The 23,282-nt window shown below is 39.9% G+C and overlaps 1 protein-coding gene across 4 annotated transcripts in view; it reads right to left on the bottom strand.

Annotated features, from left to right (window-relative positions):
- The window catches only part of cdkal1 (CDK5 regulatory subunit associated protein 1-like 1), a 306,706-nt gene that overhangs the window by 207,963 nt on the left and 75,461 nt on the right, over window positions 1–23,282 (bottom strand). For all 4 annotated transcript variants that reach the window (XM_088084047.1, XM_088084048.1, XM_042489706.2 and 1 more), the window contains exons 5-7: window positions 15,372–15,468; window positions 10,463–10,511; window positions 3,439–3,559 (exon numbers count right to left, since the gene is read on the bottom strand). In XM_088084047.1, the coding sequence (XP_087940173.1) occupies window positions 3,439–3,559; window positions 10,463–10,511; window positions 15,372–15,468 (267 nt within the window). The remainder of the gene's footprint in view (window positions 1–3,438; window positions 3,560–10,462; window positions 10,512–15,371; window positions 15,469–23,282) is intronic.

Genomic DNA, 23,282 nt, shown 5'->3' on the forward strand with positions numbered 1-23,282 from the left:
CATAAAGAGCACATTCTCTCCATTTTCCTTCACACACACACACACACACACACACACACACACACACACACACACACACACACACACACACACACGAGACAGCTATCAAATTAGTGACACCAGTGACAGACAAAATCACACAAAAGCACACATTAAGCCGGGATTTTCAGTAACACTAGCGTGATTTGCAAGAGATTCACCCAGTCACAACACATTCGTGTAATCCTCCTGCCTCCAAAAAGAGTTCCCGTTAGAAGAGTAAAAACAAAGGGATTTATTTGTAGCCAGCCTGACCCTTCTGAAAAACAACAGTGAGTTCATTTGGATCAGATACATACCCCCTGCTGGAGGGAGGCTGGCAAGGGACTGACATCTGCACACATCCTGACTGGATGGCCCACAGACGCTCACACACATAGAGAGATTCAGAGAGGCAGGTACACTGACTACAGATATCCACTCTGTGATTGTGATTTGATAGCGACCCAGAGGCAACTGAAAGGGATTTACCAACAATAACCAAAATGATACACAGATGCTTAGAGAGAGCCACAAGCATAAGTGTGTCTGCCCCTGTTGTAACTGTTCGTGACAAAACATCAAGAATAAACCAATCATATGACACCAGTGGCCAATTTTAAGCAATGGTTTACAGGGAAGCAGTGAATGAGACTTTGGAAAAAACAGGAAAGTGCTGGCCAACATGATTACCCTGCAGCGGTTGTAGCAAGAGGTTGTATTTTCTTTTGGACACAGAGCTCCCATTTTGCGTTTTAAACATGCCAATCAGAAGTGCTGGGTCATCCGCAAAATAAGAGCTAAACCAGCTGGACTCACAGTTTTTTCTAGTAATATTAGATTTAGTGTAGTCTAAGAAGCTTTAGTCCGGAATAAAGACCAATGAAGATCAAAAACATCGAGAGAAAACTCAACTGGAGGAAAGCACTAACAGGATGGAGTTGATGCGTCTTGGAATTAAGGCTGGGAGTACGGTAAGTCTGGAAAATGATCATGACACAATGTTATTAAACATGTAAGGCAGACAAAAATGTCACACGAAAGCTAGATTTTTGCTTATGATAGACTTCCAGGAATGTTTGCAATCCATGTTTTTTTAGCTCATTTTTAAACTGAGATTTTTCAATACTGCCTCAAAGAAAATCCCTCATTTGCTATCTTTACACTGAAATAAACAACACCAGCATAATGTTCCAGCATCTCTGAGTTCCAGAAGCAACAGAGGTGTGACATGAAATGCAACAAAGAGGATGTCCAGTGCAGGGTTCACACGGACTTTACAAACTGAAATTCAAGCGTTTTCATGTACTTTTTAAGGCGTGTGTTTTTTTTTCTCGTTCAAAGCAACTAATTAATTTTCTGCCTGATATCAGGAAAAAAGGAGTACACATCATGAAGAAAGGAAAAATCATCTTCAAAACAGAATAAACTGTAGTGATGCAGCTTTTAATTTCAGTTAACCCCAGCAAAACAATTACATCAGAGCACCGCTAAAGAGAGGGGAAAAGCCTGCTTACTGAGTTATGTTAATTTTAGCCATTGCAACATACTCAGGCCTACTGGTTTTGCTGGGGTTTTCAGAGTGGAGCAAAGTAAAGAAAAACTACAACATCAGGCGGAACATCATCAGGGCGAGGAAGAAAGAAAAGGGAGAGCGCACTGCTAAACAGTGACACGTGAGAATTAAAAAAAAAGGAAAAGATAAGCAACTTCTGACTCTAAACTATTTCATTATAATGGCTCGATGGACGAAGCGTCCAAAATATAAGACAGCGTTATGTGGTTCACTTGAATTTCAAGCACATTTAAGCACTTTGTCAAAAAGGGGGCTATTTCCAAGGGTTTCCAATACTTGATTTCTTTTCCCCAAAATTCAAGCATCTTCCGCGAACCCTGCTAGTGGGGGTGTCCTGCCGGGCCCCATTTAACAAAGATTCGGCCCTGTTACTTCCTCCACAGCACCAAGGCCCCCAAAATTCTGTAATCATATGTTTATACAAATCAGCGAGGCAGAATAACAGCGCAACATTTCTGTCTTGAACAGGCTTTTGATGACAAATGTTCCCCAATAACAAGCACAAAATGGAAATGTATGACATTTATTGCAACAATGTGAAGTATGGTGATGTTGTCAACACACAGCATCATAATGTATCCACTGCATCATCTAGCACAACCAAAATAATCATAAAAATGTCTACTCTGGCAATTACGCCATTATAAATCATAGGTGAGGACCTGAGAACAGGTCACAGCCTTCTTGTTCGTGGGTCACTGTGTAACATGGACCAGGATGTTGCTGTAATTAGCCCTGAGGGTTCACAAACACTGATGGAAATTCCTGTTAAATGTTGAAACCCCCTCACTGACTATAACAAATGCACATGCAACATTCCTAAATCGAGAGATAATGTATTGTTGAACGTGTGATGTCTATAACTTTGAGGTGGTGATTAGCAGCAGCTGAGGCTTGTTTTCTTGACAGCTAGCTGAAAAGCTAAAGGGCTTGACCAAATAAGAACAAAAGAGTATTTATCTAAACCCAGAAAGCTGTGGTCTCATGTAACACCAGCACGATGTCTACAAGTTATTTACTTTCTCGCCTTGTGAGTCGGGCCATTAGTATACAGACATTGAAGACGTGCAGGAGAATGATTGATGGATTATCATCAGTGGAGGCCCAGCACAGTGGAATTAGTCTGTCGTAACCCGTTTTAACTAGCCCGCTGAGAATTCAGCACATGGGTTAGTGGGGACACACAGATCTGTAAACAACATGAAATTAGCTCATAAAAATGTGGGTGTACATGTGTGAGTGTGAGTGTCTGTGCTTGCACATCTGCACACATAGTAGTGGTCAAGTTTCTCTACATACCCACCTATCCATCCATCTATAATGTTGATCTACAATATTTATCTACACTATAAAAACTGCTGTCTTGGCTTAACGGTTTGGAGTAAAGTATAACTCAATGCTAGTGACATAATGGGCAGAAACACATAGAGTTGTAACAGGATGATACATAACATCACAGTATGGTTTATGGTGCGAAAAAAATGAAAATGATGAAAATGGTGATAAAGGAAGGGTCTATCTATATAGCTGGGCTTGCTTTTTCTGTTTTTCATTATAGAAGCCAAAATGAAGCTGAGACAAAAGGCTGTGCACCTGTTGGGTTTCTGATGCATTTATGTTTTAACAACAACATAACAATAACACTATATGTACATGCACATACAATCACACTTCCACACACACACACACCCCAAGCAAACCATGTGAAACTGATAAAATTAGAAGCACAGGGGCGCTCTGTTTAATTGGTAGTGCAAAGAAAGAGAGAGAAAGAGAGCACACACACACACGCACTATATACCGTACTGGCGGTTGTGTTCACTGTTTGTGTGTCTGTATCCTACCCGGTGTTAATGGAGATGATTTCAATGAGAGGGTTTTTCCTGATTTTGGGCAGGTCCAGTCTAGCTCCTCCAAGCCTCCGGCCTCCATCTTTCTTCTGACCCAACAGTCGGACTGAGTGGCCTGAAACAACAAATGTCACAATCCTTTTGTAAGGTGAAAACATTTTTCCCTGTAGTTTATTTATTGTGTATGTGACAAACCTATATGTGGACTATTGTGTGTCCTGTGACACATGTTAAAAATGAACACTAAATATATCAGTTTTCCTGAAAGATAAATGAATTTCTCTGCTCTGCAGAGCAAACAGCTAGAAGAAATAGTTAACACTGTTCATGAGCATACAAATAAAGAAGGATGGTGAGACCAGAAAAACAGTTTAGTCTAGATAGTTATATCACTGCACACACACGCAAAAAAAAAAAAAGATATGAAGACAACCTCTTCCCACAAACACAACTAGCGAATCCCTCCTGAGTGGAAAATGTAGGGATAACAAGTATTCACTTGTTTAGAAGAGAGTAAAACAAATACATTTAAGTTGTATTGAAACATTCATTTAAACAACGATTCGGACATTTTCTTTTGCTTCAGTCACTGTGTTTTCTTTCAGGATTTCATTGTATTGCAGCTAAGCAGGAGCTGAGTGCGGCCAGTCTTGATATGCCCAATGCAAAGTGGCACTATCAACACTATTTTAGGTTGCAAGGAGTTAGAGAAAAAAGCAAATGTTTTATGGGTGAATAAGATTTACATTTTTTTTAAGTCCGTAAATAGTGTTACTCCCCAGAAGATTTTGCAGTGTGGCATGGTGCATTGCCCCGATGGAGTACCACTGCCATCAAAGAGTGCCACTGCCACTCTGCAGTGGTGTTTAGGGGTGGTTGTGTGTGTCAAGTGGCATCTACATGAACAACAGAATTCAATGTTTCCCTGCAGAACATTGGATTGTACCAAGATAATCAATGTTATTCACTAAACCTGTCAGTGGTTTAAACGTTTCAGCTGATTGGTGTATAATACCTGAGAGTTAATTTGTCAGTTTATTTCAAACAATAGTGTCAATTGCAGTTTCTTAAGTTTCATGCTTCTGCCATCAGAGTTGCAGTTTCTCATTTCTCCAGTTATACTCATAGGTCAAAGTGTCTGTGGAGAACCACACATTCTCCTATCAAGCCTGTTTTTAAAACCAAAGTTAGCTCAGAAAATGGCAAACAACCTCTTTTGTGCTTACACAAAATATATAAGTGTTTCCCCTGGACACAGGCACATGCAGAGCAGCTTGGATTTGGTCAAAGGAGACATACATAACAGGCGAACCTTTAGTATCAGGTGAATTTTAAATCAACTGAAAACACTAAGTGGGAAGTAGGGAGAAAATGTGATATTTTTGCTAAAGTAAACACGATAGTTAATACACAAGGTAAGACGGGAAGAAACAATCAGATCTTTAAGCAACTGCACATTGCAACAACTCTAAAACTTGTATCACTTAGTAAATAACACACTGTGTTACAGAAGCAAATGAAAACCCAAAGCAGAGTCAAATAGTTAATAGCTAGTGATGTCCAGCATTTGACGTGCAAAAATGGGATGCAATGGTCTCTCCTCTCCAACCATCCAACAAGCTACCGGATAGAGGCTGTGTGAGATGGAGGCGCTGAGGGATGGAATTGTCTTCCTGTTTTCATCCGCTTTACATGGGTCTCCTGGGAGGGTGGGCTCAGGGCAGGAACCATAGCTATCAATTGGTAGATAAAAATGACAATCTGCCCCAGAGGAGGACAAAGAGCCAATCGGTGAGGCGTGACTGGTCGTAATATCCCAGTACAAGTGAGCAAATTAGAAAACTTCCCTTGTGGAACAGCTGGGACTTAAAGCACGGTCAGCCATGCTTTCTGTTGGCTAGCTATCCGTGTCTCCACCTTTAGTTATACGACACAGATTTAAAATTCATGCTTGCTCTTATATTCTTCCCTCTGTAATCTGCTCGATCACTTCATCTATACATTAATTCTTACTTTCACATCTGAGTTTCACTTTCCACTTGCTTACGGCTGCTTTAAACATTCGGTGAAAAGTTCACTCAACAAAAGTATTTTACGGGTGAGACGAAAGTCAAAGGAACATTAATGATGATGGCTGAAAGACGTATACTAGATGAAAAGGTCTATAAACACTTTTTCTTCTTGACTGTAAGGCTGAAAGCTAAAACGCTTTCAACTGCATTTCCTTTTAAAAAGCATTAGAAATTAGCTGCCTTTTGTTTGAACCTTGAGTATACTGATCACTTTATCAAAATAAAGCACTGAATGAAAAAATATCATGAAAACATCGAATAGTCTTTTTCAGAACTAAATACAACACCAAATAATAAGGGCATGTGAACCTAATCTGTCTGCTGTGAAAATAACAATGCTGCACAATCTAACAAGTGCTGTATCAATCACTCTGAAAAAAAAAAATGAAATAACATTACACTAATCTTTCAAGAGCAGAAAGTGGCAGGCTATCAGAGTACCAGCCTAACCATAATGGCTTGCATGTTGAGGTTTAACAATGGACCTTCACATTTTGGTAATGTGCAGCCTCACTGGATAAAAATAAAACAGGCATGACGGTCAGTTATTCAGCTTTAGCTCAGGCCTGGGAAGAATTGCGGTAAATTCTGTTTTGAAATTCCAACTTTTTCCAGATTGTTGACATTATACATTTGTTTCTGTTGGTTTTAGCTGAGGGAAAATACAGTTACCAAGACCCAATTGCATATGCAGACTTGTCAGGAGAAAGTAATTACCAGTGTGGTGCTGAATTTCCAGATGTTTTTCCAAATTATGAGATTGTCCCTCCTTATAAAAGCTGGAAATTGCCATTCTCCAAATATTCTTTCTTTGCCTCTAAAACTTCACAGGACCTCTGTCAACGTGACTGTCACCCAAAGCTCACGAAATAATCTCACTTCCAGCATGGAATCACTCCAGGAGTGTACCCAAAGCCAAATTCAATTTCAGGGCCTGGGGGACCATGAATGGGAAGCTATAGATAAAATGGCTAACTTGAGTTGCTGAAGAAAACCTAAGACTGCGGCCCTGTTTGTCATCTCAATTACAGAGTTTAGAGAGGCCAACGGCTGTGATGGGCAACCCTGCATAGACACAGAGACACACATCAACCTATACCGCATTTTCTAGTTACTGACTGCCCTACTCTTTTGCCTCCTGTTTTTTTTCAAAACCTCTCTCTCCTTTGTTCTTGTCTATCCTTCATAAATACAAACCGACATAAATCCTTCTCTCCACTCGTAACGACCCATTATAACATGCTAAAGAAAAGGAGGGAAGGAAAGGAAAGGATAGATGGATGGATGGTTGGATGATGATAGAAAAGAAATACATCACAGATGAGAGATGTACAGGATAGCCAGATGGATGGTAGGATCAGAGGGGCAGGGAGCTAAAAGATTGACCTGTTGACCTGTGTCTGATGTCTCATAAGTGGTGGGGTCTTATTGTGCTCCCGGGTTTGATTGTAAAGCAGCAGGCAGGATCGGGGGATGGGGCCACACTGGAATGAAGGGACAAAGGCAGCAGAAGCGGAGGACAGGAGGGGGGTAATGCTTGTCATTTATCTCCTCGATATAACAGGTTATTAGATATGTACGACTGTCCTTGAAGGTGCTGTTTACTTCCTTGCCAAATGTCAGTTGAATCAATTTGGATGGGAAATATCTCACATCAGATATTAACAATTCTCTGCTGTGCCTTAATGCAAACATTTCAAAAGAGCACTTCCTTTAAAAAAGCAATACACAAGGCTTTGATGCTTGAAAATGACAAGCTTTGTCACTTCCAGAAGGGAGGTCACCCAGCATGAAAAGACAATGTTGCAAATACCTTCAGATGACTTAAAATATATATGAATGCATCAATTTGTCACTTTGTACCTGCTCTTCATTTCCTCTTACTCCTGTCTAACCGTCTCTCTATTCATCCATGCATTTAAAACTCCTGCTTTATTTGTTCAGCACTGATACATGCAAACAGTTGTTGTTTATCCTGCTGAAATAAGATCGGGAGGTTATATGGATGCGGTATACCCTCTGATCTGTAGCTAAGTAGATACATTAGCCTGTCTAACCTTTCCTGCCCCCGTTTCTGTGTCACATGCACACACTAAATCTCAACCATTTCTAAAAGATAAAAGAATATCAGGTGAAATGGTATCATCCGGGGTTATCATCTCGGTGAGAGAAGATCAATATTAGGAGGCCAATAAAGAAACAAAGACATCAAAACAGCCCTATAAAAGAAGAGGTACAGCAGTTATTTATTAATGGTGCAAAGATCAGACATCAGTGGAAGTCTGTGTTGCTTTAAAAGCAAAAACCTGAATAAAACATATTTTGTAGCCCTAGCATGGGCTTCTGTATATACTTTTCTTATTGACTAATAAATGTAAACATTATTTCCCTGTATTTTACTTTCCAAATAACCTACACTGCTTGTGTTTTTGTTTGTTGAGCATCACTAAGAGACATTAAATCTGTCTAGGTACCCTTGCAAAAATGTGCATCCATGGGTGTCATTAATTAATTTTTTATAGATCTGCCAGTGGGCTTGGAATACAAAATGAAGCCAAAGCGGTGTTTGTTGTTAGCAACAAAATCAACATCTGGCACTGCTAAAAAAACTATTGATTTGGATATGCAAGCTTGTGAGCACAATAACAACACTACCCACCAAATCACTGACTCTGCTTCACACTGGCAAGCAGTAGCTGTAATGTGTTTGACTGTATAAATGTTAAGTATTGTGTGCATGCTCAGCAACCTGAGATAACGTAAGTATAAAAATGCTCTGCCGTTTACAACAGGTAGTAACTCGATCTTTATGTTAGGTACATGCACTATGATTAAAAGCACTTCTACAGTATCCTCATGGAGTGATCATTTAGGTGCTTTTAAACCAAACTGAATACATAGTCTCACACCTCAAGAAACAAGCTCATAAAAGCATACCAGTACTCTTGTCATGTGGAAAACAGACCTGCAAGCAATTTTGGTGCAGCAACGAACTGCGTCTATTAGCAGTTCATTGAAGTAAGTATTTTAGTAGCCATTACGAAAGGCAAATCCCCGAGCTTAAAGGTTTACGCCCAGGCCTCCGAGCTGAAATAACAGCTCTCAGTTTATACGAGGTCATAAAGAACTGTAATGATACTGGGGAAATTAGTTTCTATGGTGGGGGCGAAGGAGGGAGGAAAAGGGAAGGGAAGGAGGGCAGAAGGGGAAGAAACAGGGCAGCAAGGAGGCAGACGGAGGAAGAAGAAAAGGAGGGAAAGAGATCAAAAGATGCCGAGGAACAGGAGGAGGACGGAAAGGGAAGAAAAAGAAAAGAATGAGCAAATCATAAAGAAGAAAGGGGGAATGAAAGTCACAGTGTACATGTGTGAATGTGAGGGTGTATGTGTTTGTGTGTGTGTGTGTGTGTGTGTGTGTGTGTGTGTGTGTGTGTGTGTGTAGCCAGACGATTTAGGGTTGATGACACATTGTAAAATTAAGCCTCAGTTCAGCTGTCCTTCATTAGAGTGAGGCCTGCAGTGCAAGCTAGTAACTCATGCACACGCACGCACGCACGCACACATGCACGCACGCACGCACACACGCACGCACACACGCACACACGCACGCGCGCACACACACACACACACACACACACACAGAGTGTAAACTCAATCTGTTCTTTATTAGAGAACAGCTGGGGGTGTATGTGAGCTTGACTGGACACTCTCACACTGTAAACTCTGCCTGACCTTCATTAAACAGTTAAGTGCGGTGGTTCACTAACAGTTTAAATGGATGACCTAATCACTGCCATGTGAGTCTGTCTTGCCGTCAGTGAGCTTCTCAGACAGAGAAGACTGCTTAACAAGCTACTCAGACAGCGAGACAGATCTGAAAGCAACACTGATTACTTCTCTTTAAAATACACTCCGGCAATCTAAAGCGATAATCTTACTGAGCAATGTAATCAAAAGAAAGTTTTGAAAACACTTTGTTACCATCCTTTAAACTAGGGGGTTGGGAACCACAAGAAACCCCATATTACAAAATCATGATACTTTAGTCACAAAAACAATATTTGTGAAATGCTGAGTAACATATTGTAATTTATTGCTATTTATGACATTTTTTTAACTGCAAATGATGTCCCCAAAGGAAACGTTTTTCAACATCCCAGCTGGCCATCAACATCATCAGACATTGATATTTGTTTGAATTTATGTTGTAATGTTGCGTGACTAACATTAAAAGCGTCTAATGCCAATGTCCATTTGACGTAAAATACTGCAACGTAGATATTTTGTTGGTTTTAAGTTGTGCTGTTAAGAAAGCAAAACCTGTCAAAAATACTGTCAACCCAATTTTATTCCAACCCAAACTTTCTGTCTATCCAACATAAGAGTCCAAAGTCTTTCTGCAATCATATTGACATCTAGTGCCAGCAGAGGTCCGTTTTATAATATGAATCAAGTTTAATCTCAGATGAATGCTCAATGCATTTTTTCCACCCCTACTTTTAATCACTTCATTTTAAACACAAAGAACACACTCCTGTAGATCACTGAACTTTGAACATTATATCTTGTAATAAAACTCTGGCTGGTATTTTATTCTTGAAAACAATTACACAAAGTCAAATGTTTTAAAACTCTAATTGTGAGAAAGTAGATACAAGGCCATTATTTTTTGCTCATGTGCTTATCTACAGGGAAGTGATAAATTCATTCTTAGTCTTTACATTCTGTCAATAACAGGACTGACTACTTTACTGAAAATCATTCATACATTTCCTGTTCATACCATGGAAGGACTCATATTCATTCACTCATTTGCTGATCAATGCATTTCTGCTTACTCACACAATGAGTGCCTGTGTGTGTGTGTGTGTGTGTGTGTGTGTGCGTGCGTGCGTGCGTGCGTGCGTGCGTGCGTGCGTGCGCACGCATACGTGCGTTTTAAAATACCTTTAACGGCCTCGTCCACTACTTCCACCACTCGATCAATCTGTTGGACCTGAAACACAGACAGACACACATGGGAAAACTTTATTGATGCTGACAAACCAAGTCCACACAGTCAAACAAAAGCCTGATATCGACAACCCACAAACACACATACACTGATCCACATTTACACAAAGAGGGCATGTAAATATACACAAAGATAATATGCAGTATGCACACAGACTAATAAGTACAAACAGATCCTATCACACAGAGTTTTCTCCAGACAGGATAAAGCGATACAGATTTCCTGAATGCCACTAGGAATCCATGTAGCTGCAACACCACTTATATGATGTATTGACAGAGACACAGTGTGGCGGTGGGATTAGATGGATGAGAACCAAGAGGCAGAAACAGACAAATGAGCATACAGGTAAAAATAAACCAATGGCACATCCTTAGATTGTTGGAGAATGACTAAAACTAAATCATCGTGTGACCAGGCAAGAGTTATTCTCCTTCTTTATCCTCCCATGGAGAAAACCCTGCAGCTGTGTCAAAGGGGGACTCTGAAACACCACCAATTTATGTAGAAAAAAAACTGGTGGTATTATATTCCACTGAGAACAAATCTGATTTTAAAAAATCTACCATCCCTTTACTGATAATGTGGAGAAAGGAAGAAGAAAAGTAAGAGAGGGGGGTTTGGAGCGATGGAGTAGGAGAGGACAAAAAATAATTTCTCTGCCATTATTTCTCCTTTGATTCCCACCAGCATCCCTTGCACCTCTAATCCACTCACTTTCTCTTTTCTTAGAGGTCTATGCTCTCACCCTTAGCACCCGCTCTCAATGCCTCCAGGCCCATTATCCAGAATAACCCTTCTTTCTAACACTCACACAGACGCACACTGTGCTGTGTAGGCAGCAGTTATATGCATGTTACCCACTGAAGGTAAAATCATATTTTCTTCTAATGGTCAGGCAATCTGGGTTCATTCAGAGCAGCAGCGGGAGTCTCTACTCACAGTAAGGGTCGGGTATTGTTCACATTTTAGTGCTTAATTCAGATCTGACTTTTCAATTATGGTTCCTGTTGAGTCCTGCTTAATACACTTGGAATATTTTTTAATAAGAAACAAATGTGATGAAAAAAGCATCTATATTTTCAGTTGATCTATGCTGATCTATGGAAAAATATGAATAAACTATATTCACAAGTGGAGTGTTTGCTGAAACGTGATATTGCATCCTGTATAAAGTTATTCGTCAATTAACAGATCACTCGATGGACAGAAAATTAACTGGCAACCATTTGGATAACTTAATAATCAATTAAATTTTTGGCTAGACAGCAGCATGCGAGGTCAGCCCAATAAATGAGAAACTGTGAGTGAGTGAGCGAGTAAGTGACTGAGTGATGAAGCTGCACCATCGGTCAGTGTGACTGATGGTGTGAAATTACTGTTTCTCCATTGGCTGTTGTCCTTTCAAAATAAAAAGGCACAGACACGGTGGACATGCTGATGTCACCTCATACTCTGGGAAATTACATTAGCATGTTTCACTATTTTCTGACGTTTTTTTGACAAAGCAGTGAATTGATTAATATGGAAAACAATGGATGAGGAAAATAATGATTAGTTATAACTCTAGTCCTGCGTGTATTGAGCAGACAGAACTCTACTCATTAAGCACACATATGACTTATATACACACAGGTTTACAAAGACGAAAGCAGGTGTAGTTAGGAAGGTTTTAACAGCTTAGCTGACCTAAGAAAAACTATGGGTAAGACACATTTTTGGCTTATGGAATAAATTAAAAAAAAAAAAAAAGTAATATAAAAGGGAAGGCAAAATATTTTAAGTATTTCAGTTCTACAAAATCCAGTGAATCAGTGTAACCAAGGCTTTTTTTAAGTTACCTGTCAGTTTATGTAACACTGCACACTTGCACAATAAGTAATGTGAGGTACATAAAATTTGTGAGTAATTTGGCTTTTATAAAGAACATAAACTGGGCACAAAATAGTCACTTATGTACCCCACACCCAAGCCACACATACATGCTGAGAAGACTGATGTGCATGCTTTTCATGTTTACAACATTGCTTCCCCACTGTAAGGCTCTGATTACCTAGCCAGCACCGTGTGTGCGCACGTGTGTGATGTGCCTCAGATACAGGATGTGACATGTCCAGTCCAGAGACGTGTAACACTGTAGTCTTGCGTGACTGACTGTGTACCCTACCCACAATACACTGTCATTCATTTCACAGCATCAGACAGAAAAGCACAACAGAAACGCACACAAAAGCTGACACACAAGTCAATTAATCTGGCTAAATTCAACAAGAAGCACTCTTTTTTAACTACACCCCTTATCTAGCCGTTAGTGCAATCACTATATACAAATTCACAACTGGTTATTTGCATCCAATTTCCATAACCCACCAACTGTCACCATCACTGTGTCGTTGATTGTAACTACCAGGGATACACAAGGGGGAATGTGTGCATACTCATATAGCTCCGTCTGTGTTTGGTACCGGGTGTGCCTGTTCATGCATGCATCTGTCAGTGTGTTTCCATGTGTATGTGTGTGCATGTGTTTCAATGCTTAATTCAATCTACTCATAACAATGAAAGGACCGACAGTGGTAAACTTCCAGATGTTTCTGCCTCGCCCTGAAGGCTATTACATATACGAGCCTGTTTATCTGAATGTAATTATATTACACATACATGCCACTTGATTTGAATGTAATTATGTTACACGGTGGCATGTTCACTTAAATGGAATTACATTATTTATGGTAAAGGATATTTAACATAACATTTGAGACACCCCCCTGCCCATTATATTTAAGACAGTGGCAGTAATCAACATTGGCTATTGGACCATTTGATTTATCGCCATTTCAACAGGGCAGTTTGCCTTTTACGCAAACAAATAACGTCAGCATTATGTGAAATTAAGATCAAGGTTTTGTGTGGTGATTTAAAGGGAAAAGCTGAGTTTTCTGTGTGCACTGAGTGAACAAAAGACTGCATGCACATATAATACATCTAAACTGATCAAACGTATGCTTCTTACACATGCAGAAATTCTGGAGCTGTCCTAAACATTTTTTTTGTGTTTGGTACAAACATGTTTTCTCAAATACAAGACATATTTGAAACCTACACATTGTTTTTGCTTGAGTGTTATTTTGTTTGCACAACTACTTGCAAGACCGCAATGAAATTTAACATTTACTTAACATTCACCCACAGCAAAGCTGTCAGAAAAATTTGAAAGTATTAGACCTCAGGCTCGAGAGGATTTTGAAGGATCCAGGAATAAAGCAGCAGATAGAAATACACAATTACTAATTACAAACATCATTAATGATTTAATGAGGACACTCATTTTTATATAGTGATAACCTTGACGTATCTTTTTTGTTTCCTCCTGTGATTATTGATGTGAAAGACAGAAAATTAAATAACTATTCCATTTCACAGTTTGCTATACAATCAATTCATAACTGCACCACAGGGTTATGAGTGGACATGTAACGGTTTAAGGACGGCAATGCAAAACAATCAAACTTTCTTTTCTTTTGTTAAAGCAGACTGTATGGATGTAAGCAGACAGTTCGTGTTTACATCCATGTGTGTACGGACTCACATGTAGCCATGACTAGTGACAATGCTTCATATGTTGCTGCAAAGGAGCTGCATATTCTAAAATGTCTCTAAATGCTTCTTACACATCTAACCCCCTGCAGCACAGATCTATATGGTCAGCACAGTTTCAAGGTTAACACCCATGATTACTGTCACCAATTTAGTATTTGACCAAATCTCTTCCCCTCTGTTTCTGAGTTATGATGCTGAATAATGGAAAACAGAAGCTTTTCATATTGAGATGATGAATTCTTGAGTTATGGCTAAAAACTTGTCTGTGAGCTCAAAAAGACCTTGACTTTGACCACCAAATTCTAATCAGCTTGTCCTTTAGTAAAAGTGGACCTTTGTGCCAAATCTGAGGAAATTACTTCAAGGTGTTCTCAAGAATGAGACGGACACAAGGTCACGGTGACCTTGGCCTTTGACTATCAAACTCTAATCATTCATTGTTGAGTACAAATTGATGTTTGTGCAAAATTCCCTCATGGCATTCTTATGATATTGCATTCATAAAAATGGGACAAACATGCAGACATATGAACGGACAAACTGAAAACATTATACCGCCGACCACAGCTATCACCAGTGAGGAGTCATAACACACTGGGGCAGAATAATGTATAACAGAAACCAGTAACACTTGACTGTATCCTTGTTAATCCATTTCAGTCTCCTCAGCTGTCTTTAAAACATTGTTTACATGAAGTACTAACGTAAATGATTTGCTACAGACACAGGTCATTTTGGGGTCTAAACTCTTATCAGTCAACTAAAACGACAATCAACAGGTCGTATGCAGATGGTTAAACGGGAGTCCATGCTGTCACCGTTATGTTGTTTTTCCAGTCATTTTCTTACCTCTGTCCTCCTTCTGTCTTATTTTTAAATTATGTTAGGGCCCTTTTTTCCTTCCTCCTCCTGCCCTCCTGTTTTTCCCCTTCCTTCAATCATGATTTCTTCCTTCTTTTCTACTTCCCACCATGTTCATCTTAGTAGTCTATGTCGTGTCTCCCTGGGAGGTCTATTGATCAACCAAGCAGCGGGGGAAGCCAGAATAGAACAGATACAGCAAGTTGGCAGCCAGGTGATTGGCAGGTCAAACTGTCTGTATCTCTGTCTGTCTCTCAATACTCCTTAAAGGTTGTCCATTAGACACAAATTAAGACATACATAGACATAGGTTATATGATGTACACATCACTTTATTAATCAGAGTACCCTTTGTCATATATGTAAATTATGCACACATACCCCAATGATGCTGAGTCCTTTGAGGTAGTCCATCCGTGGCTGAGCCTGGGGAACGCAACCTGCTACTACCACCTTTTTCTGCTGTTCCTGGGCTTTTCTGTACAAAGAAAAAGATAAAAGAAAAAAAATAACATTAGCATGTAATATGGCAGAGTTTGCACAATATAATGTTGTAATGTTTAAGATTTAACCAACGGAAAAAAAAGATGTCGGTACCAGAACAGCACACTGCTGCTCAAAGGCTGTCATGCAGAAATGTGCATGTAAAATAAAAACTTCAGTATAACATCGCTAAAGCTGACACATTTCATTTGCAACATTCAATGACAGTAAAGCTAGAAACTTTTCAAAATGAAACTTGCTCTTCAGAGATAAACACTCAAAAGGTACTTGAAAATCTGTTTTCCTAAGCCATTAATGAGGATATAACAGCCTGGCAGGGCTGAAAAGCACATACACAGGTACAGACACACACATTAATCAATGGCCTTCAATACAGAGCTTGTCTGCATCCAGCATCAAATACAAAAAATACCTAACAACTATTATCTGTATTAAGAGGAAATTAGCCAAAAAACATTACTCTAAAGTGCACTGTTCACAGTTTCACGAGGCACAAGGCCAGTTGGCTGCACATCAAATAGAAGCTACTTCTATGTCAGTAATGGTGTGTGTGTCACAAAGAAACACCATGTTACACTCCTGTGAAAGTTCCCTATCACAGAGAGAAGTGTTTTTTGTTTTCCCTGGAGGTATGTAAGCTATTCCCATCTGAAATGTCCATGAGAAGAATTTACTCAAGGTAATTCCCACTGTGAATATTCAGTTTGTTGTGTCCTATATATCAAACAGAGGTATGGCAGGATTTTTTTCTAATTTTTGAATATGAAAACCATTAATTCTGTTATGATGTACAACTGAGATTACTTTTGTGTTGATCCCCCATCAAATCTAGGCTATATAAATGGTTGTCCTTAATATCACAGTCTCATGAATAATAGGTGGCAGCTTTGATCAACAAACAAGGTCTTATCCATCAGCCCAAACTCTGGAATTGAGTACATTTTGCTTTAGTGTTTTGCTCTATGTTGTTGTGTGATGTTCTAAGCTTGCCAAGGAGAACTCTTACAGATGGGCAATTGTAACTGCAAACCTTTTTTCCGAGTGGGTATAGTATCTGATATAAAGTCACAACTGATGTCAACCAACTTAATTAGCATTGTGTCATGTCATATTTAAATACAATAAACAAAGAGAAATCTGCAAGTGACAGCAGAATTTACAAAAGAGCTGGTTGGTGTATTTGGTGGGTGTATGAGCATAACAACAACTGTCCAAGTCCACAGATGGGTGATCACAGCTATCATAGCTATGGGCCCTATCCTGGGCCAGCAGAAAGCAACTGACCAACAAAAAACACATTTTAAGTCAATGGCGCTGAATTTTCCAGCGATTAAAAGGCCGACCTCTGTTTGTTCTTTGGATTAAAATACACAATAATTGCATCAGTTAAACATTTTATTATTTTTTTCTGAATCATAGGTCAGCTGTTCTGAAATCTCAATGGTCCTTTATGCGTCATTTTTTGTCAGGCAATGTGTCCCCAGTAAGAGAGACACTTTGCACATTTACCTAAATGAGCAGCATAACTGTGATTGTTTATTGAAGCTAAATATTTAGTTCTGTTTCCTTTGTCAAGTTTATCACAACATGTTTTAGTTTTGCTGCTTAAATGTCTCATAGTATTTTGTTAAAGTGACATAACTTCTCTAACTGCATTACTCTCAGGAGAAACTCAGACACTTCTCCAATTTGCAGAACCCCCGATTTAAATAGTAATACGGCAAGCGCACCTGCTTAAAGGGAATATAGGATGACACTCTGACTAATTGAATTCATGTCACACCCAAAACAAAGTTATGATTAATTGATTAAATTAACTAATCAAAATTAAAATGTGTTTTGCACAAAGATCTGCTGCGCTGTACATGGTGTTATTAATACATGTTCAATCATTGTGAAATACATGTGTGCTCATGTGTGCATGTGAAAGGGGGAGAGAGAGAGTGAAAGAAGATTTGCAAGTATGATGGTGAAACAGTGCAACCCTTCTCTGACAAAACAATTAGCGAAACATGACAGAAAACAGCTGCAGCATTGTTTTTCTGATAAAGCAGGTCACTACAACCTCTAATGACAAAAAACACAACCATGGCAAAACTTCAGATAAATAACACCATGGTGAGTGTCAAATATTTACAACATTCATGAAAACTTCACTGGCGTGAAGTGGTCATTGGCAAAAAAATAAGCACTGATAAGGTATTTTACAATAACAAATGAAAAGCAGCAGCACTAAGAATCCACTTTTCGAGATGATTTGTATTAAAAACGGGCTGGACAGACAGTAAGATAGTGTAGCAAACCGCAATGGGAGAGTGTGTAAGTGTGTGTTCGACTTTGTGTGCCTGTGTGCACGTAGATCCGTGCGAGTCTTTATGTCACCTCCAGTTAGTGGCAGTGAGATTTGAGACACTCGGTCTGTCTGACAAAAGCTTTTGGAAGAGCTGCCCAGACTCAGCTATGAATCTTTAATAATGAAGCCTCCTGACAGCTGGAGCAAGAGAGAAAGGGAGGGATGGGGGGGGGTACATGTAAGTAAGGGAGGAATTGTGGGAGGAGGAGAGAGGAGGAGGAGCAATGAAACTGGATGCAAACTGTCAGTTGTATTTTAATTCAGACTTTGTTTGTATTCTTCAGCAAAACAAAGAGATGGTGATGGAGGTGGAGGGGTGTGTATAAGAGAGCAAAGAGGAGAGAGAGCGAGTGAAGTGAAGGTAGACAGCTCAATTCAAAGCAAGCTTACACTGTCATGTGAATGAGGAAGGGAGGGACAGATGAAAGCTAGGAGATGAGGCTAAAAAGAAGTGTTTTTTAAATGAATATTTTGATTATTCAGAGTTGTTTGTATTATTCAGGGTTATTTTAGTGACTCTTCTCATCTTTACTTCTCAATCTACCTCTGTATTGGTGTACAAGTGTTGAGCAGGTAACAACAAATCACTTAAGATGCCAAAAAACATGAAACACGAAGAGAGAAGAAAGCTTGTTGGATACGATGCCTCATCACCACAGACAAAACTGTTAAAAAAGCACATTCAGAGAAACAGCGCTTCTATTGATCTTCAGAAATGCATATTTTTACTGTGCATGTAAATTCATCGGTTTTATCCCCTGACCTTTTACCTTTATTGTAGAAGGTAACAAATGATATTCATTCCATTGTGACTGTCTTTTCTGGTGTATAAACACACTTTGAAAACAGACTGAGGCAGGGGAGATGTGAAAGTAGAAAATGATGATACTAGTGAATAATACAGTATGGCTGAGGGAATATAGAGAACACTGAATACTACAATATTTTTGACCAAATACCTTGATATTGATATTGTGAGGATATTGTAGGGTCTAAAGGTTTGATCATCACCAGTAATGTCAATGTAATGACTAACTTCAGAATATTACATCACTTTACTCTAGCTGCCTTAAAAAACAGGAAAAGTTAATAACTACAGTATCCAAAATCAAAGACAATATCTAATCTCATGACACAATGTCGAAATACTATCGATATATTGCTCCTAAATAAAATGTCAATGGATGTAAACTTTAAAGACTAGGTAAAGTGAGACAGAGGAAGACCAAAAAAAGGGATATTGTCAGCTTAGAGTGGCTTATTCTACCCAAACTGTTCCTCATGGAGGACTCACACTGGCAGCACTGCACACAGAAACACACACTCACAGTAGGGGTGCGTCTGCATAATTCACACTGTCTCTTGCCAAAATGCGCCAAACGTTCCTTTAATGCGCTACTCGCTCCCCGCCCACAGACTCAGAGCCATAGCTGACACAGCGAGTAAGCAGACAGCGCCTGAGCCGTCGCCTCGGCGCCCCAGGGGGAACAGGCCAATCACGTCGCACACAGTTTCTGGATGGGATGAGATGGAATGGGATTATGCGATGCAGTTGCCGTGGTGATACTTTTGAGCCCGATCGAGCGCTCGCTGCCAGTGACCCGGACCAGAGCAGATGCCCCCTGAGATCAGCGGACGAGGTGTATGTGTGTTTGTGTCTATGTGTGTCTGTGTGCACATGCATGTTTCCTTGGCTTCCTTGGCACCTTGCCCTAAATCTCTACAGCCCCCTGTCAACTCTGTGTTACTGCTCTCCATAGCCTCGAGACCACACACACACACACACACACACACACACACACACACACACACACACACCCACACACAGGGTCCGAACACCCACATGCTCTGAACATACTGCACATACACATATAAATGGTCACGGAGGCCATGGCAGAGGCATACAGTAGCCCATGCATACATGTATGACCTCTGTGGTATGCATGTATGGCAAGGAGGAAGTGCTGTACATACTGGTTTTTAACAGCTGAGTGGACACAGTGAATCAGTCAAATGAGACCAGACTAAATGTCCAACTGAATTGATCAGATTGACTTGGAGAAGCCCGTTGCTATAAATATGACATTAAAATAACTCTAGGCATTAAGACGTACCACAGTGCATGACCTATATAAGGGCCTCTTCAACTTTCTCGCAACAAAAGTTGAAGTGAAAGAGAGGCCCTTCTTTCGTGGATTATGGCAGTCTTGTATAGCACCATTCACAACAGCAACCGAAATGTTGTGACATCATTACATAAATGAGGCACGCTAATGTTCTCACAACTGCCACAAATATTTCACATTCCCCAAAAAAGATGTTTATGTGCATGCTATGAAATGTAAATAAATATATAAATAAATGTATTTTATATATAGAAAGTTGTGTGCTACAGAAACAATAGGAAGCAAATTTTTGATACACTAATCCTGATTTATTCTGTCACTGTGATCACAGTGCCTGATGTTTTCAGTTAAGGAAACTGTGCTGTTCTTTATGTACTTTATGTTCCATCTCTTTAGTCATCATTTATGATAACCACTAACAGAGTAGAAACACCTAATATGCGTTGCTTTACCTAATAATTATATCAGTTGAGTCAGATTTGGCTGTTCACTACAAATATTTGACTATTGGTTCTTTATTTCCATTGAGAGTGGTGACAGTGAAGTTCAGGTAATAGGAAGACACAGAAGAAATAGATGAAAACGAAGACACACTTTATTAATCCTGAGGAGAAATTCAATTTTTTTCACTCTGCTGTCTAATACACACAGGCCCAAAATGCACACATGCACAAACAGGACCAAACATGCATTAAATGGAGAGACGTCAGAGTGAGGGGGCTGACCATGGACTGGCAGCCTGACCAATTGGAGGTTCAGTGCCTTGCTCAAGGGCACCTCAGCAGTGCCCAGGAAGCAAACTGGCACCTGTACAGTTTCCAATCCATACTCCATACTTAATCGGTACATGGAATCAAAGCAGCGACCCTCCAGTTCCCGAGCCAAGTTCCTAAGGACTGAGCTACTGCCACCCATGATATTGTAAAATAGCCAAGTTTTTAGGCTTTTGGAGCTGATGTGTGCTAAAAACACTAATGATGGATCACAAGCAACATCTTATTCTGACACTAGATATCAAGCAAAAGCCAGCGACTGTATCGTATTTAGTTGCTGTGAGCTGTAAATTAACCAATGCAGGGAGACGATAATTTCATATCAGAGCCTGAGCATGCAAAGCCTCATTTCCTCTGAGCGGCCTCCTCACCCCGGGTCTGGGTCTGCAGCTTCTTTTACCAAAGAGGTGAGGAGCGCTAACTCTGCAGCTCAATTTGGGGGTGGGGGGTGGGGGATTATTGACTGCTTGACCTGAAGTATCTCAGTCATATGAGGGATCTCCAACAGATGATTCAAATCTTCGACTTTTAGCGAGCCGCCCAATGAAGGTTTTTTGAAGCTGTCTGGAAACCAGAATAAACATTCAAGGCACAAAGACCTGGAACCTCATCTGATGAAGCACACATTTTTATCAGGTGGAGTAACATTCAAAACAGCCTCGCAGCTGTGAACTCTCTGTGTGTGTGTGTGTCCTCTCAATGACTCTCCCTGCTGCTAAACACCCTCAGCTCTATACAGATAACTACATAGGGGGGAAAGAGGATGAGCTCATTACACACATACACACAGAGCGAGCCATATGCTCCTTTACAAACATGTTGCTTAAAGGATGAGGTCATACTGGTAAGAGTAGGGAGAGGATGGTTGGGTAACTGAGATGTATGCTTAACACAATGACCCATTATCTATGACCCATTCTGTTAAGAAAATGTGTTTAATGTCTTTTTTGTGTTCTAAAGAAGAAATAAAAAGTGCATTAAGATTTAATCTGGCATAACAGATTTATAACAGATTTGTTTTCGTTCCATACCAACTTTCCATACCCTTTCTCTCCTTTTCCCTCTCCTATATTTCCCCCGTCCTTGCTCCCCGGTCTCCTCTCCTCTCTCATACCCTCATCTGCACTCCGACAGTTTTCTGGCTGAGTTGACAGTGAGCCAGCCAATCAGCACACTCCTGACCTTTCTGCATTAGCATAAGCAGCAAGGGGCAAGGTTAAGTACCCATCAAGCCTCAGTAATTAAGATGTGAGCTGGTGTGTCCATGAGTGTGTGAGTGTGATTAAGTGACAGAGAGGGAGAGAGAGACCAAATGCATTTAATCTTTCACTTCACATATTTTCCACTTCCAAAAACTTCTCCTACTTATATAACAATGCAATCTCTGGGCTGGTCACTGTCCCAGTTTTAATTCCACAATGGCTATTCTCCTATCTTATATATCTACTAACATATGTTTATTTGTGAAATGTTTTATTCATTTTTCCATATTTGTTTATTTTTCTAACAGCAGGAGATATATCTCCATCGCTGACTGACAGCCCAGACTGAATAAATGTGGAAAGAACATACTCTGATGGAGAATGCAGCTTCTCCTCTGCGAATAAATGTACTGGCAAAGTTTACTAAAACAACTGTCATAATACAAACAGTATAAATAAAACAGCAGCTAACTCTGGGCCTATGGGATCTGACTGTAGACAAACTAAACTAAATGAAAGCTGTTAATGTACTATACCAGGGGCCTCTAGGAGATGCAGCTGAGAAAAAAAGGGAAGGGGAAGAACTGCATAAGAAGTGATTGACAGAAAACTGTCAAAAGAACATCTTCATAAACACGTAAAAAGTAGAGAGAGAAAGGAATGATGCAGGTGTGTGTAAAACCAGATCAAGTTGATGGTTAGAGGAGATAAAATGTGGTTAAATATGACAGATGAAGCAGAGGGACAGTCAATGAAGGTGTACCATCAGTCCCACTGTATGTTAGCTGTAGCAGTAACAGTAACTTTCTCAAGTTGCTCTGGTGAACAGCAGAGAATGTGATTTACTGTTGGTATTTTGTCTTGACTTTATTTACCGGTTCAGCACCGGGTTAAACAAAGAACATGCAAGTAGGATCACGTGTGTTGGATCATATATATATGCATACTGTGGAGATTTGCTGCTTAATTTTTTTGAGAAAAAGCAAAAAAATGTTCTTGTAAATTCTATTTCTTGGATTACCTTCACTTTCACATGTCATCTTAGTTTCACATTCATGAATTGTTGCACTATGATCACTTTAAACATGCTGCTAAACCAAATGATTGTAACACTGCGTAGTCATTACAGGATCTGTAATGACTATCTGTCTTGCCGTTCTCCCGGTTTGAGCGTATGCGTTGGTTTGCCCTAGGCCATAGCCTTTGTGGTGTGTTCAAGTGAGACTTCTTGGCCTCTACACAGGCAACGTGAGGTGATGCAACAGCTGGCCTGTGTCGCCACTTGTTCATTTTGATGTTGGTTTGGTGTATCTGAACCTTTACTGTAGCTAACT

This window comes from Plectropomus leopardus, chromosome 11, assembly GCF_026936395.1.
Source record: "Plectropomus leopardus strain MGB_pleo_1.0 chromosome 11, ASM2693639v1, whole genome shotgun sequence".
Taxonomy (NCBI): domain Eukaryota; kingdom Metazoa; phylum Chordata; class Actinopteri; order Perciformes; family Serranidae; genus Plectropomus; species Plectropomus leopardus.